The sequence below is a fragment of the Heloderma suspectum genome, chromosome 1 (genome assembly GCF_057233095.1).
Source record: "Heloderma suspectum isolate Gila_16-S chromosome 1, 16-S_ref, whole genome shotgun sequence".
In the NCBI taxonomy this organism is placed as follows: domain Eukaryota; kingdom Metazoa; phylum Chordata; class Lepidosauria; order Squamata; family Helodermatidae; genus Heloderma; species Heloderma suspectum.
The window spans coordinates 290,512,807-290,528,224 of NC_139458.1; the positions used below are offsets into that span (position 1 = coordinate 290,512,807).

The window sequence follows — 15,418 nt, forward strand, 5'->3', positions numbered from 1 at the left end:
CCGGATTTCCGGCTGCAGAGGGCTCTGGGAAAAACAACAACAACAACCCACGTACGGAAATGGCGGCGGCTATGGCCGCCACCATTTGTGTTCCTTAGTTTGGGCCGTCTTAGTCTACGTAAATATTTACGTAGACTAAGACGGCGAAAATAAGGGAAACGCAAATAGCGTAGCCGACGTTATTTGCGTTCCCCTTATTTTCGTTGTCTTAATCTACATAAATATTTACATAGCGATGTCAGAGAATTTCTCCATGAATCTTGGGGAGGCCGAATGCCAGCGCATTCGGCCCCCCGAAATTGGTGGAGAAACGGTCTGCCCCCCCCCGCCCTCCCCAGCATGGGACTTACCTTGTGCGAATGTCCCTGGTGGCGGCGGCTCCAGCGGCAGTTCGGCGGCGGTTCGGCGGCGGCCAGTCTTCCGACTGGCTGCCGCCGCCACCATTTCCAAGTTAAAACAAAAACAAAAAGGTGATAGGCTACGTAAAGATTTACGTAGCCTATCACGGCTAGATTTTAAAAAAACACCGTGATAGGCTACGTAAATGTTTACGTAGCCTATCACGGCTGAGTGAAAAACAAAAACTGTGCGTACGCAAATGGCGGCGCCCATGGGCGCCGCCATTTTTGTTCCTTATTTTGGCATGTGTAGTCTACGTAAACATTTACGTAGACTATGGCGAAAATAAGGGTAACACTATTTGCGTTCCCCTTATTTTCACTGTAGTCTACGTAAGTGTTTACGTAGACTACACGTGCCAAAATAAGGAACGCACATGGTGGCGCCCATGGGCGCGGCCATTTGCGTACGCGCGGGTTTTTTTTTTTCACTCAGCCGTGATAGGCTACGTAAACATTTACATAGCCTATCACGGCTGACTGCAGGGATGCAAACGGCGGCGGCTACGGCCGCCGCCATTTGCGTCCCAGCAGGACAGGATTCACGGCCGGAGGGATGGGGCGCCTCCCCCCCGGCCAGAATTTTTTGGGGGAGGGACGGGGCGCCTCCCTCGTGGCCAGAATTTCAGGAGGGAGGGACGGGGCGCCTCCCCCCCTGGCCAGAATTTCGGGGGGAGGGACAGAGCATCTCCACCCCACTGCAAATCAACTTTCAGGTTCAGGTAACTGACTTTCGTACATCCCTATATTTACGTAGACTAAGACGGCCCAAACTAAGGAAGCAAATGGCGGCGGCCATAGCCACCGCCATTTGCGTATGCCTTTTTTTTTTTTTTACCCAGTCATTTTAGGCTACGTAAGTTTTTACGTAGCCTAAAACGTCTGGGTAAAAAAAAAAAAAGCGTACGCAATGGCGGCGGCCATAGCTGCCGCCATTTTCGTATGCCTTTTTTTTTTTACCCAGACTTTTTAGGCTATGTAAAAACTTATGTAGCCTATCACGTCTCTGTAAAAAACAAAAAACAAAACCTGTAAATGGTGGCGGTGGCAGCCGGTCGGAAGACCAGCTGCTGCTGCCGGAGCCGCTGCTGCCCGGAAGATCCACCCCAAGTGAGTCTCGTCCTGGGGGGGATCCGCGGGGAGGCGGGGGGGCAAGCCATTCTGCCACAGATTTCGGGGGCCGAATGCACTGGCATTCGGCCTCACCATGATCCGTGGCGGAATTCTCTGCCATCCCTAGTTTAAAGCAACGCTGTTTGAAAGAAAGAAAGAAAGAAAGAAAGAAAGAAAGAAAGAAAGAAAGAAAGAACATTTTAAAATGACCATGCTGGTCTGGAGCCCTGCATGAGTATTATTCCCCCTGTTAGGCTTTCTGTTTCCACATCCAGCCTTGTTGGTGACATGGTGAGGCTAAAATTGAGATTTATTGAACTCAGTAAGACTTACTTCTGAGTAGACCTGCACAGAGTTGGTTCTCCTCTCCATTTTAGCCTCACCATGTCACCAAAAAGGCTGGATGTGGAAATAGAAAGCCTAGCAGGGGGAATAATATTCGGGCTCCAGACCAGCATGGTCATTTTAAAAGGTTCTTTCTTTCTTTCTTTCTTTCTTTCTTTCTTTCTTTCTTTCTTTCTTTCTTTCAAACAGCATTGCTTTAAACAAAGAGTGCATCACTCAGGCACACTTAGGGCAGCCTTGTTTTGGGAAGCCCCGAGGAGGAGGAAGTGTTTTGGCTGAAAGGAAATGGAGACAGAGGATTTCAACTGAAAAAGAACACCCACAAACAAGGTGGTGAGCCCAATTCATTTTTTTTTTAAACTTACGTATTCATTATCGGAATATACTACCTTGCGTTTTTATTTACGAAAATTTCACGACTCTATGCAGATGACAAAAAAAAGCCACATGACTGCTGGCTCCGCAGGACCTCGTGGTGCTGTTCCGCAGAGCATTCCGTGGCACAGAGCATCCCTGTTCCGCAGAGCATCCCTAGGCGGCAGCCTCTGATCTCAGAGGCAATTGCCTATCCAATGCACGGTGGGAGGAGCACAGAGGGGATTGTCTCCTGTCCACTACAGCCACCCTGCATTTCCGATTCAATGGCTGAATTTGACTGTCTAGCGACGGGACGACGGAGCGTGGGGTGGGGAGGCTGGATGATGCATAGGAAGCGTCGTACCAGCACTTATGCACTCCGTGCCCCTCCCTGTTCCAGGGACTGCTGCCTTTTGCCCCACTTTGCACTGCTCTTATGAGCACAGAGCCTGGGGATGATCTGTGCCACCTACTAAGTCGTTCTCCGGGGAGGTGGTTTTCCAGGAAGCGACCTTGGAGCACAGACTCTGAGGTCGATTCCTGGAAACTGGACAATCCTATGGCCATCTAGCCACTGACTTGCAGCCACAGGATTGCACCCTAAGATATGCATTCTCATTGCACCATGGTTGTGCAATATGGAATAGCATGCTTCAATAAATGGCTTTAAACCCACCAGATAAATACAATAGATCATGCAACATCCCGAGAACACTGCAAATTAGGTTTTCTAAGGAAAACTATACCCATGGTCCTAATTAAAAGTGTGATCTCTTAGATACACCTATAAATCTGAAACAAGAGAAAACCTAAGTATGTCTGATTTTTCCAAGTTTTCCTCTTACATGCGCAGAAGACATATTAATCAATAAAGCTTATCAGAGATACGCAATTCATCGTAATTCCACTGAGATGCTGTTCTCTACAGCAGACCACTAATTACTGAAAGCCTTTTAAACAATACTGTCATTTCTTTCCTATCAATGACAGTTTGATTATTTTTTTTAAGAAACCACAAATTTTTATATGCCAAGTCATCAATTACTGTAATACCGCAGAAGAGTAATTTAGCTAGGCCAGTCATTCTCACAGAAAGTAGACATTCAATGTATTTATTTATTCATAACATTTGTACTCTGCCCTTCAGTTGAAAAGGCTCCCACATCAGCTTACAAGATAAGAAATAAGACAGTCCCTGACCACAGGCTTACAATCTAAAAGGCACAGTGCAAGATAAAAGGGGATTGGGAGGGAGGAGGAAAAAAGCAAATTCAGGCACTAGGATCAAAGTTCAGCAGGTCATAGAGTCAGAGCTAAACACAGCAGAAGGGTTGCTGCTTCCTCTTTCTCTGAAGTCCTCAGCAGTGGCAGTTGGTAGCAGGAGGGAGGGAGGCTCTCAGCTGAAGCTGTATCCAGGCACGGTGGAAGTTTCCTGACAGCTACTTCCTCTTCCTCCAAAGCTGGAAATGCTGAGGGCTGAGAGACACATTAAAAAGTACAAAAGGAAAAAAAAGTATCAATGTTTACATCATGAAAGGGGCACCAAGAAGTGCTAGATGGGACCAGAAGAACCTGAAGCCTTCATTATCATCATATATACTAAGAGGAATCTCAGTTCCGAGAGTGCCAGTCCTTATGTAATCAAAACAGTACCATCCATGTGCAAGAGGAGGTGTCAGCAGGCTTGGAAGAATCACAAAGTTTGCAGAAGTACCAACACTCTTTGGGGGGGTAACGGGGGGGACTCCAAAGACAGCTCAATGAGAACTGTGTGTGCTCAGTGGCCACAGACAGCAGACCGACGGCTGGGGAGTGGGATGGAACACCTCAGAAGAGGCCATGGCAGACGAACTGTAGCAGTGAAGAGGAGCACCCCACACTGCAATATTTTGTTGTAGATCCCACTTGTTATATTTATTAGCCACTCTTGATTGCGATGACTTCATGAAATATCAAATGCATTTTTTCCTCATTTTTCAAATGGGAACTAACATTGAGAGATAGTGGAGCTCATAGAAGCATTCACCAAGTGCTTTCCAGCAAAGCACTTTTGCCCAGCTTCTGATCCAGATTTACAAAACAGGAATTGCAATCACTTCTCTCTCAGGTTTTCTGTGACACTGACGATGAAGATGTTAAAGAGCATGAAGCACTTTTCATCTGTAGTGGTTAGAGATTATTGGACTAGCACTTGGGAGTAAAAAAAGGTAAAGGTGTCCCCAACCAGTCGTGTCCGACTCTAGGGTGTGGTGCTCATCTCCATTTCTAAGCCGAAGAGCCAGCGCTGTCCGAAGATGCTTCCATGGTCATGTGGCCAGCATGACTGAACACCGAGGTGCACGGAACGCTGTTACCTTTCCCGCCAAGGCGGTACCTATTTATCTACTTGCAATTTCTTGCTTTCTAACTGCTAGGTTGGCAGAAGCTGGGACTGAAGATGAGAGCTCACTCCATCACGCAGCACTTGGGTCTCGAACTGCTGTCCTGCCGACCTTCCAGTCTGCAGTTCAGCGTCTTAACCACTAAGCCACTGCGGCCCCAAGCACTGGGGAGACCACGGCCCAAATCCCCACTCAGTTATGAAGCTTCTTAAGCCAGCCACTTTCTCTCAGCCTGATTTACTTCACAGGTTGTTGTGAGGATAAAATGAGTGGAGACCCATGTACATCACCATAAGGTCTTTAAAGGAAGCTCAGGATAGAAATCGGATTAATAAATAAAATCCATGAATGTAAATACAATAAATAATATTACATTTGTCAGTTATATACTGCTTTTTTGAGTGTTCAAACACTTCACAGCCTTATCTCAGTATTCATTTATTGAGATTATTTATAGGACACCCTATAACCACATTCTTAAAGTAAGTCAATATTGCTAACCCCATGATTGGCTGGGGGTGTGTGTAGGTTGTGATAAAAGTGGCTTGCTGAAGATCCACTACTGAGTTTGTACCTAAGGGTGGATTTTAACCATAGTTACTCTAGTTCACAATTCACACTTCTAGTTGCTATGCTATCCCAACCCAAAATACAATTATAGTAGCAGTAGGACTAAATTACCTTAAGACCAAATACTTTTGCTTCCATCTATTATAATATTCACTACTAGAATAAAATTATCAGTACTTCTTTAACGGGTGGCTCACTGACATCTGCTATTCCTTCCCCTTGACCATGAAACCCACAAGCCCTGAACACTAAAGCCAAGAATGTCAGCACTTAACCTACCTTTTCTTGTGACATATAGGCAGCCTGGTAAACAAATCACTCATTCAGAATTGTCTAGTACTACCCCACACAGATGTTTCCCCTCCTCACACATTTCTTATTGTGGCGGGCATTCTGTATTTGATTCCAGTTTATAAACCTGCCCCACCTTCCCAGTATGATTGAGTTGGAAAAGAACAACTTTCCCTTCCACCTCTAAAGATATACAGGCAAGTGGCACAGGCAAGCAGGAGTTTATAGCATGCCTAGAGAAGAAGGGCAGGAGAGTTGGCAGTTAATGCCTAGAGATGGGTGGAAAATGTATTCAGTTCCATGTTGTAACATGATCTTACCTGATTTCACACTTGCAAAAACCAATACCCCAACCAAAACTCAGTTACCCACCCTTCAAACTTCTCCATGTAGTTTTCCAATCAAAAATACATACAGAAGTGACTATCTTAGGGAAAGCGCACACACAGAATAGATATATGTATGAAAATAATGTTAAAAAGTTATTATATTAGGAACATTGTTTGCAAAAAAAAAAGTACATTAGGAAAAATCCTGCCCCAAAATGTGTGTATAAAGAGAAATGTGCACCAAAACACACAAAAAGTTTCATGCAAACTTCTTTTTAAAAATTATTGAAGTTTGGGATGAAATGAACCTAAGACAGAAAAAATGAGAAATTGAGCTAAACCAAAATTGACAGATTTGTCCATCCTTAGTCATGCTGCATAGTTAACCTAGTAGGCACCCTCAGTGGTAGAATTGTATACTTTGGATTTGTCACTTGCCAAAAAAGCCACTGCTTTAGTTCAATACCACAGTATGCCCCAAACCCAGCAGGCACACCACAAAAATGTGCACTGGAGAATATTCAGAACATACAGTTCTAGATCACAGACACGGAGAACGAGGCAAATCCTTCCATTGAGACCTCCTAACAAAAATGTGAATGGGAAAAAAATATATTATCTTCTGATGTTCTTAACATATATGTCTCATCACAGACTGTTTGTTATAGTCCCTGAAGTTCTAAGGGAAAGCCGTTCTTGACTCAAATGAGTCATAACTGAAGCAGCAGCACACTAAATTTATCCAAGTCCGTCTGCCCTCATGGACTTTTCAGTGTTTCACCTGCTTATCCTCTCTCAAGAAGCCCTTGCTTTCAGCACTTGCAAAGAAAACTCAAATTTCAGTTACCCTTCACAATTAATAAAAGTTGATCAGTGTATTTGGTAGGGATGTCAGAGAATTTCACCACGAATCTCGGGGAGGCCGAATGCCAGCGCATTCGGCCCCCCCGAAATTGGTGGTGAAACAGTCTGCTCCCCCACACACACACACCGGAACAGGACTTACCTTGGGCAAATCCTTCTGGCGGCGGTGGCTCCGGTGGTGGTTCGGCGGCGGTTCGGCGGCAGTGGCGGCGGCCGGTCTTCCGACCGGCTGCCACCACCGCAATTTCCAGTAAAAACAACAACAACAACAACAACAAAGTGATAGGCTACATAAAGATTTACATAACCTATCACGGCTAGATTTTTAAAAAATACGGTGATAGGCTACGTAAATGTTTACGTAGCCTATCACGGCTGAGTTAAAAAAAAAAAGCATGTACGCAAATGGCAGCGCCCATGGGGCGCTGCCATTTGCGTTCCTTAGTTTGGCACGTCTAGTCTACGTAAATATTAATGTAGACTATGGTGAAAATAAGGGCAACGCAAATAGCGTTCCCTTATTTTCGCCATGGTCTATGTAAATCTTTACGTAGACTAGACGTGCCAAACTAAGGAACGCAAATGGTGGCACCCCATGGGCGCCACCATTTGCGTACGCGCTTTTTTTTTTTTCAAAGTCACCCATGATAGGCTACGTGACGATTTACATAGCCTACCATGGCTGACTTTGGAAATCTAGCCATGATAGGCTACGTAAATCGTTACTAGCCTATCACGGGTGTCTGTGTTGTTTTTTTTACTTTATTTTTTTTCGCGGCCGGGGAGACGGGGCGCTCCTCCCCGGCCTGAATTTCGGCGGCGAGGGATGGGGTGCCTCCCCCTCAGCCTGAATTTCGACCAGGCGAGGCAGGGCGCCTCCCCCCCCTCGCCTGAACTTCGGGGGGAGAAGCGAAGCGCCTCCCCCCCACCGCGAAGCAAGCTGCGGGACCAGGTAAGTCCCTTTTGTCCATCCCTAAGGGATATGAATGCCTTAATCAGGTCAGAGCATTGACTGCCGTCCCCGGGTCCAGCAAACAGGAAGTCATCCAAATAGTGGACCACATCACCGCAGCCCATCTTATCCCGTATGGCCCATTCCAGAAAGGTACTAAATGTTTCAAACATGGCACAAGAGATGGAGCATCCCATAGGGAGGGCGCGGTCGATGTAAAATTTGTCCTGGAAGGAGAATCCCAGCAAATCAAAATCCAGAGGATTGATAGGCAAAATGCGAAACGTGGATTTGATATCACACTTGCCCATCAATGCCCCGCGGCCCAGGGCTCTTATCATGGCTACCGCAGTGTCAAAGGATGTATAACGCACGGAACATAGGGAATCTGGGATTTCATCGTTAACCAACTGGCCCTTGGGGAAAGAGAGGTCATGAATTAACCTGAACTCACCGGGCGATTTCTTGGGGATAATTCCCAAAGGGGAAATCCGCAGGTTGGTTAGCGGGGGCGAGGAAAAGGGGCCCATGACCCAACCTGACTGAACTTCTTTGTTAATTTTATCTTGCACCAAGCGCCGCATGCTAAGAACAGACCGGTGGTTACCGGTCAAATATGGCTTGCGCAGACCCATAAAGGGGATCCTGAAACCCAGTGTGAAGCCGCGTTCCAAGTAGATCGCTGCCCGACGATTTGGGTAACGCCTTAGAAGTTGAAGGAGCGGAAGAATCTTAACTGGGCTGGGGCCCTTTGAGAGGGGTAGGGTGCCCACCGCCCTGTTTTCTGCCACCACGGCCATCCCTTGGGGGACCTCTCCAACCTCTGGCTCTCGGGCAGGAGGAGCAGGAGTGTTGACCGCCACAAAGAGAGCACTCGTGCCAGAAGCGGCATGGGTTTCGGGAGCAGGAACCTTTGGAGCTGAACTCCCAGCACAGCCAGCGGTGTTGAACCCCTGGACCCACAATAGGCCTAATGGCTATTGCGGGCGACAGCTTGGCCAGGATGTGGCCGCTGTTGGACCTGTCACTGAAGCCTGGCCTAGAAGAGGTCATGAATTGGAGCCAAAGGTCCTGGTCCTTCAGATCCCAGTGCATGGAGGGGTCAATGGCGGCCCTCCTTCGAAAGGCCTCATCATAGGCCAGCCATGCACTCCCTTCATATTCAGTGTAAGCCCTGTATATTATGTCAAGGTATTTGGTGAGAACCCAAGCCCTCTCAGGGAATCTCTGTTGGAGGATGCCAGCGTAAATTAAACAACCTGGCAACCAGTTCGCCCAGGTGTGAGGCACCTTGCGGGCTTTGCTCCGCTCAGGATCTCGGTCACTGGTCCTATCTTTATCGCTGGGTTCGGGCTCACAAAAGAGCAGGGCAAAGACATCGGTAAATTCACCCCGCAAAATCTTTTCTCTGGTGGCAATGGTTAAGTGAAAACCAATAGGGGAGGAAGTAGCACCAGTGGGCATAGATCCTCGACTCAGGTTGGCGCATGGGTCAACCGAGGACAACTGTGGGGCTAGGAGAGGAGGAGATAGGGAAGCCAGGGGGTCCCGAACCGAACCGGCGGGCCCCTGCCAAACACTGGCGGAGGCGACGTTAAGCGGATGAGGCTGGAGCAGTGGTGGGGCCGACGTGGTGGCATCTCCTGCTAAGGGGAATGAGGCGCCAGGCCCCACTGAATTAGGTGGGCTGGCCACCAGAGCAGTTGAACTGGGAGTTGAGGCCGAGGCAACGGGCTGGGGAGTACTAACTGGGGAGGCTGAAGTAACTGAAGGAAGTGAGAGAGGGGGGACTGGGCCACCCTGAAGGGTAAACCACGGCAACCAACCCCATGGGGTGATTTGCCCCATGCCCGGCCATGCGAATTGAGGTGCCAAAGCAGTCTCACCTGTATCAATCATGGGTGTGCTCTGATCTAGCTGGAAAAACCGACGTTGCTGCTTGCGCACCCAGGGAAGATGAGGCCACAGAAGGGAGGAGCTCGACTGAAGGCGGTGCGCCTTCTGGAAGAGCCGAGGAAGAGGAGGTGGATGCCTCAATAGTGTCCAGGCGACCTGAAATAGAAAGGAGCAACGAGCGTTGGGTCTGCTGCTGCGTTCGCTTAGGCTGGACCACTGAGGGTTTTTTGGGCCTGGCTGGGGAAGGGAGAGGGATCCCTGAGGAACGCTCAGCAGCTTCCAAACGAGAAAGAATTGATGTCAGTACTGGGTCTGAGTCCTCATCAGACTCAGAATCGGGCCTTGGCGGCGGTCTTTTGGGGAGGGGGGGAGGGGCCCTCCCCTTCCCTTTCTTACCACCTTGGACCTTCTTGGGAGGCATGATGCAAAAGGTGAGTTAAGCTTAGCTGCTATCGGAGACTTAAGTAAGCAAGTGGGCACCCCGGGCAACAGGCAGCTACCTCACAATCTTCACGATCAGCGGACCGAGAGATTAAAGCTCAAGAGGCGCAGCAAAGTTTTTTTTTTTTTTTAATAATCAGCGGTGATGGAGACGCGCTTGAGCGCGGGCGCCCTCAGCCGAGGGCGCCCTGGCTCAGGAGGCACCAAACAGGAAGCCGCGGCTGCTTCACAATTGAATTAATTAAATATTTAATTTGGGGGGGGGAGATGCAAATAGGAAAAGAACTAAGGCACTGGGGGTCAAACATCCAGCCTCTGGCTCTGCAGCCAGACTCCCCTCCCCACCAGGCCATCTTAACTGTCAAGCTGAGGGGGGGGGGGAGGCAGGCACACAGCTGCCGAGACCGGGCGCCATGCTCAACGTGCGCCGCCACCACCCCTCGCCGGCACCAACGCCTCCAAGGCCCCAGCAAGGCAAGCGCAAGGCCGCAGCCGGCGGAGGCTGGCGGAAGGTGAGCCCGGAGGAGGCCAGCGGTCTAATAGACAGGCCGGCCGGCAGACAGGCCGAGAGCTGGCCAGCCGGCTGGCAGGCCAGCAGACAAACGGGCAGGCGGGTGGGTGAGAGAGCGGGCGACCGAGTGAGTGAGCGGGCGGGCGGGCGGACAGGCAAATGAATGAGGGGGCGGGTGATCGAGCGGGCGGGTGGGCAAGCGAGCGGGCGGGCGAGGTGATTGGAGGGGTGAACAAAGGCCGAGCGAGGAGGCGGGCGGGCACATGCCTCCCCACCCGGACCCCCGGGAGGGAGTAAGGTGCCTCACCCGGGAGCGCACACCAGGAGCCGCAGCCAGTGCTCACGCAGGAGTTACGGCTGGCTGTGGAGAGGAGAGGTCTTGTGCTTGAGCACCGCCACCGCGCCGCTGGCCAACCCGGGGCCGCGGCGGGCGCTCGAGGAGAAGAGCCGGCAAGGAGGGAGGGAAGGATGGGGGGGGCAGACATGATATCACCCAGCAACGTTGGCTCTCCCGACGGCCAGCAGGCGCCGTCCCAGAGGGAGCGGCGCCGGAGCACACGAGACCCGCCGCAAGTGCCGGCAACTCGATAGCCATGCGTGATTAGAAGCTTTGGTGTGCAGAAGCACACTGAGTCCAGGTGGCTGGAAAGACGACGACGAAGCCGGTCTCCAGTAGGCAAGATTCCCTCATCGAATCTAGGCGAGTCTTTAGCTCTCAACAGCTGCGTCACGCCAAAGAGCTGAGATAGGGAGGGGGGTCGAGTTTAAGAAAACTCGGCCTGCTCCTCCCCGACTGGTGGTGTGACTGGGGTGCACCAATCAGAGGCCCATACGTCTTGTCACCCCACCCGCCCACAATGGCCCCTCCCTTTCAGCCAGACAAGCTGGCGCCGGGTAGGGCATTTTCTTTTATGATTTTTTTTTAATAGTGTAGTGATATAAAGTGGAGTCAAACAGTAACTCACAAACAGAATTATATTCTGATTGGGACACAGTCACTTTTTCAAGTGTTTTATCTTCATGTCCCTCATGAAAGGCCTTTGATAAAGTATGGGAGTTAAAACACTGAGAAAGTGAGGAAATCCTTTATTGTGAATACAATAGTCTGTTGTTCAGCAGTGGCCAACTTCACGTTCTTCTGTGTTACTAGGGACTCCCACATAGGATGTAGTCCATCTCTTCAACCGACATGAGTTTCCTTTAGTATTTTTGAGGTAGCATTTCATACCCATTCTGAAGTATCAGGTGTGCCTTGTGTTCTATTGGTGAATAAAATATTTTGATGGGGTGGTGGCCCACCTCTTGCAGGATGACGCATGAGGATGATGCATGAAGTGGAGGTACTCTTGACTGTAGAGCTTCCTGCATTTTAGGTTTGGGGGTACTTTTTCAGTCTGGAAACTTAATTAATGGGATATGAGGCTTGCCTACCTGAACGACCCTACTGGAAACCATCATCTTGCTGGTGACACCCCACTTGGGCCACCCCTGCAAATTCAACCCTAGTTCCCTGCTCCCTGCACCATCAGGGCTGCTGGTGAGACTGAGGAAACTGCAGACAGTTTGAGCTGGGACACAAAAGCCCATATTCCTAGTGGCCCTGAGAGTCAGGTGACACCAGAGGGCCAATCCAGTGCCACTTTCCGATATCACACTTCCATAACTGCTGGGCATCATTGCCACCATGTTCTTCCTCCAATGAAGGTTGTGTGGAATTTGGTTGAAAAACAGGTGAGGGGGAAGGTTTAACTTCCTGGAGTGTCATGGTCCCAATCCAAATTAGAGCCACACACACTTACACAAAAGTAGGGAAAATTCTGCTATACTCTATGTAATTAGCAGAATGTTTAGTCTTCTGTTGCCTGATTTCAAGTTTTTGGCCTGCTTGCTGCCTGACTATGGCCAGTCAATTTATTCATTCATTTATTAAAATATTTCTGACCCACCCTATATTGATAGATCTCTCTACTGCCTGCCTAAGACATTGCCCATGTTTGTTTGATACTACCCAGTATTTCAACACTTGTAGTTTGCCATAAGGTAGGCAAGCCTGCTGTTCAACTTTTGAAAGAAAACCAACAATCAAAAGGATAGGTGGGCATATACAAGCCCTTGGGTGTGTCTAATGTAATTCTTTGGCTTCCAGCCCTAGATATTAAACGTAATTCATTGCATGAAGAAAAAGATAATCAATTTCACAAGTAGTGATGACCAAAATGTCAGCAAAGTCAGAAGGTAGGTATATTTGTTAGCCAATAGTTTATTACTGACAACTAGAGCAGTCCCACTATGTTTAATAAGCCTAACTTGCAGTGAGTGATGAATTACAATCTAATGTATAATATGGATATGGTGAAATCATTGAAAATTCAATTCTGTTTCCAGTTTGTTAATAGAACTTAAAAGCATAAGACAACACACCACAGCCATACCGACAAACATCTTTATTTTATTATGCTTTTCTTAAAAAAAAAAAAAAAAGGTCAGTTTAAACTACTAGTTACTTACTGCAGAATTCTTTAGGCCTGTAGTTGCTATGGCGATGTGCCATTAGTAGTGAGCAGGTACTTTCAGCAATAGAATAGATATATTCCTCCATCAGATTTGTCAAAAGGGTACCAGGCCAGCATCTTGGTGTCACACTGCTACATTTTAACTCTGAACCACAATTTTCAAGCAATGCAGGCCTAGCAGTACTATTTCCATCTTTTATACGTTGCATTTTCTTGCTCATTCTACTGACTACTATAATCACATGAAAAGTAAGTGTATGTTAAAGAATGAAATACCTTTTTTTGACAACTAAATAGTATGTGGGGGGGTTGGATTGATAGATAAAAAAATGTTGGGAGAAGGTTGTGGAAGTTGTGTGTAGAAGACAATAATAAAGGTCTTTCTGCTTAAAAAACAAAACAAAACCAGACATAGTACAGCATACTATGCCATAGAGAAGGATATTATTTGTAGAATAAAAACAAGTTAGAAGATAGCAGACCATTGCTCCCCTGTGTCTAGAATCTCATAGTAGACTAGACTGTACAATCTTAAAAGACATATGTATTAAAACACCTTTTGTGAAGTATCCCAGTCCAATATGAGGTAAGATTTATAAGCCACTAAAACCTTCTACACAGCTTTGATGAATTTATATATTAAAAAAAACCTTGCATCTCTCTTGATTGAAAAAAGTGCATTATTTATGAACCCAAGAAAGCCTTGACCAATATAAATGAGCATGAGCTCTGGAAATGTTCTGCCTGTTTTGCCTCCCTTGCGAGTATCTGTTCAATTAGCTGCTTGTGTGCTGATTCACAGGGGATCTTCCCACCAAATACAATTTCTGTTACTTGAGGGGAAAAGTAACTGATGTTATTTTGATACCCAATGAAGCTATATTTATTTATTTATTTATTTATTTATTTATTTATTTATTTCTATACCGCCCAATAGCCGAAGCTCTCTGCAGTGAAATCCTATACATGGCTACATATACATAGGTTCCACTGAACAAAATAGGACTTCCTCCCAGGTAAGTGTGCATAGGATCACAGCTGCTTCATTCATGCACATATCCGTCATGTTTTATAGAGGCAAAATACAGAGTTAGACATCTCACGTGATGCATCTGTTGTTGAAGTATAGCACTTCTTATTCCAGGTAGGGATCTTGAATTCTCCCTTATATATTAAAAAACTAGGGGCTTTCTTCAGATTCGTCTGAATCCAGAACTGTATCAGACTGATTCAGACAAATTCAGGAGAAGTCTGAATCGAAGCAGACCAAAACTGAACACTCCTGAAGATTTGTTAGCAATTTGGATTAGGGATGTGAGAACTTCCTGCTGCTCGCCTCTCCTCCTCGACGATCACTGTTGATTGCTCCACGAACCGATTGCACCTTTGCTGATTTTTTTTTTTTGACTTGGTGATTACTATGCGCAAAACGGGGATGTTCACACACAAAGCCTTGAATCTGAGCACTTTTAAATTTCTGAAATGTGCACTTTCAGCTACATCTGCGCAACATTTGTATAAAGTATTGCTCGATCATCCATTCGCCATTACAGTGATTTTGGGGAGGAGGGGACATGAGGTCTTTTGAGTTGTTGCTGCAATGTGCTAATTTTCCTCCCGGATCAGACAGATGATGTGAGGCAGGTACCCATGTTTCCCAATTGAACAATTATCTTTCTGTGTAGTGAATGAATCCAACCATTTTTCATTCTGGAAGCCATTAGCATAATGAGTCATCTCTATGACTCACTCATTGATTCTGCCACCCCTCCTCTCCTTTGTTTTGCTAATGCATTGACATTTGACAAGGAGCCTGGGCACTTCAGTCTTTTGTTGTCTGAAAATATGCACAATTATATGCTGGGGGGGGCAGGGGGCAGTTCAGTGCTACCGCAGATTAGCAGACATGGGAATTTTTTTAATGAAGCTCACTGGGTGACTTAGGACCAGTCACAGATTCTGAGCTCAACCGATATCACAGGGTTGTTGTTGTGAGGATAAAATGAAGAGGAGGAGGTTCATTAGGAAGAATGTGGGAAGACCCACTCACTCAAAAATCATCAATACTGTTCATCTAGTAACTGAGGGCAACAAGCAAAATCACCTCTCCCTTGTTTTAAGAATGCATTTCCATGATAAATGACGGGCCGGGGCAGGTGACTAAGTACCTCATTCATTCTTTTTAGCTGACTGCCTGGGGATATAACTGAATGTCTATCGACTACGGTCAGTCAGATATTCATTCACATGCCTGGTTGTGGAAAGGGGGGGTGGGACTGATTTAGGTGCATGCTACTGTGTCTGAATGGAAGAGGTGCCTTTCCTTCTCTATACCTAGCAAGCAATACCTCTGCTTGAGAATGTTAAACTGTACAACTTCTGACACAGGTTTCATGGGACTGGTGTATAGTGTAAGTCACTGCAGTCATCCCAGTGCAGTAAGAGCCAGGTTGGAAA

General features: G+C 47.3%; 1 protein-coding gene across 1 annotated transcript; it reads right to left on the bottom strand.

The window, feature by feature from the left end:
• Positions 1–3,298: 3,298 nt before the first annotated feature.
• On the bottom strand, positions 3,299–11,190 carry LOC146359220 (uncharacterized). The gene is made up of 3 exons (XM_084831058.1): positions 10,942–11,190; positions 9,487–9,652; positions 3,299–3,689 (listed from the first exon to the last, which is right to left on the bottom strand). The coding sequence occupies exons 1-3, from the start codon at positions 11,041–11,043 to the stop codon at positions 3,610–3,612; spliced, it is 348 nt and encodes a 115-aa protein (XP_084687184.1). The 5' UTR covers positions 11,044–11,190; the 3' UTR covers positions 3,299–3,609.
• Between the last annotated feature and the right edge of the window lie 4,228 nt (positions 11,191–15,418).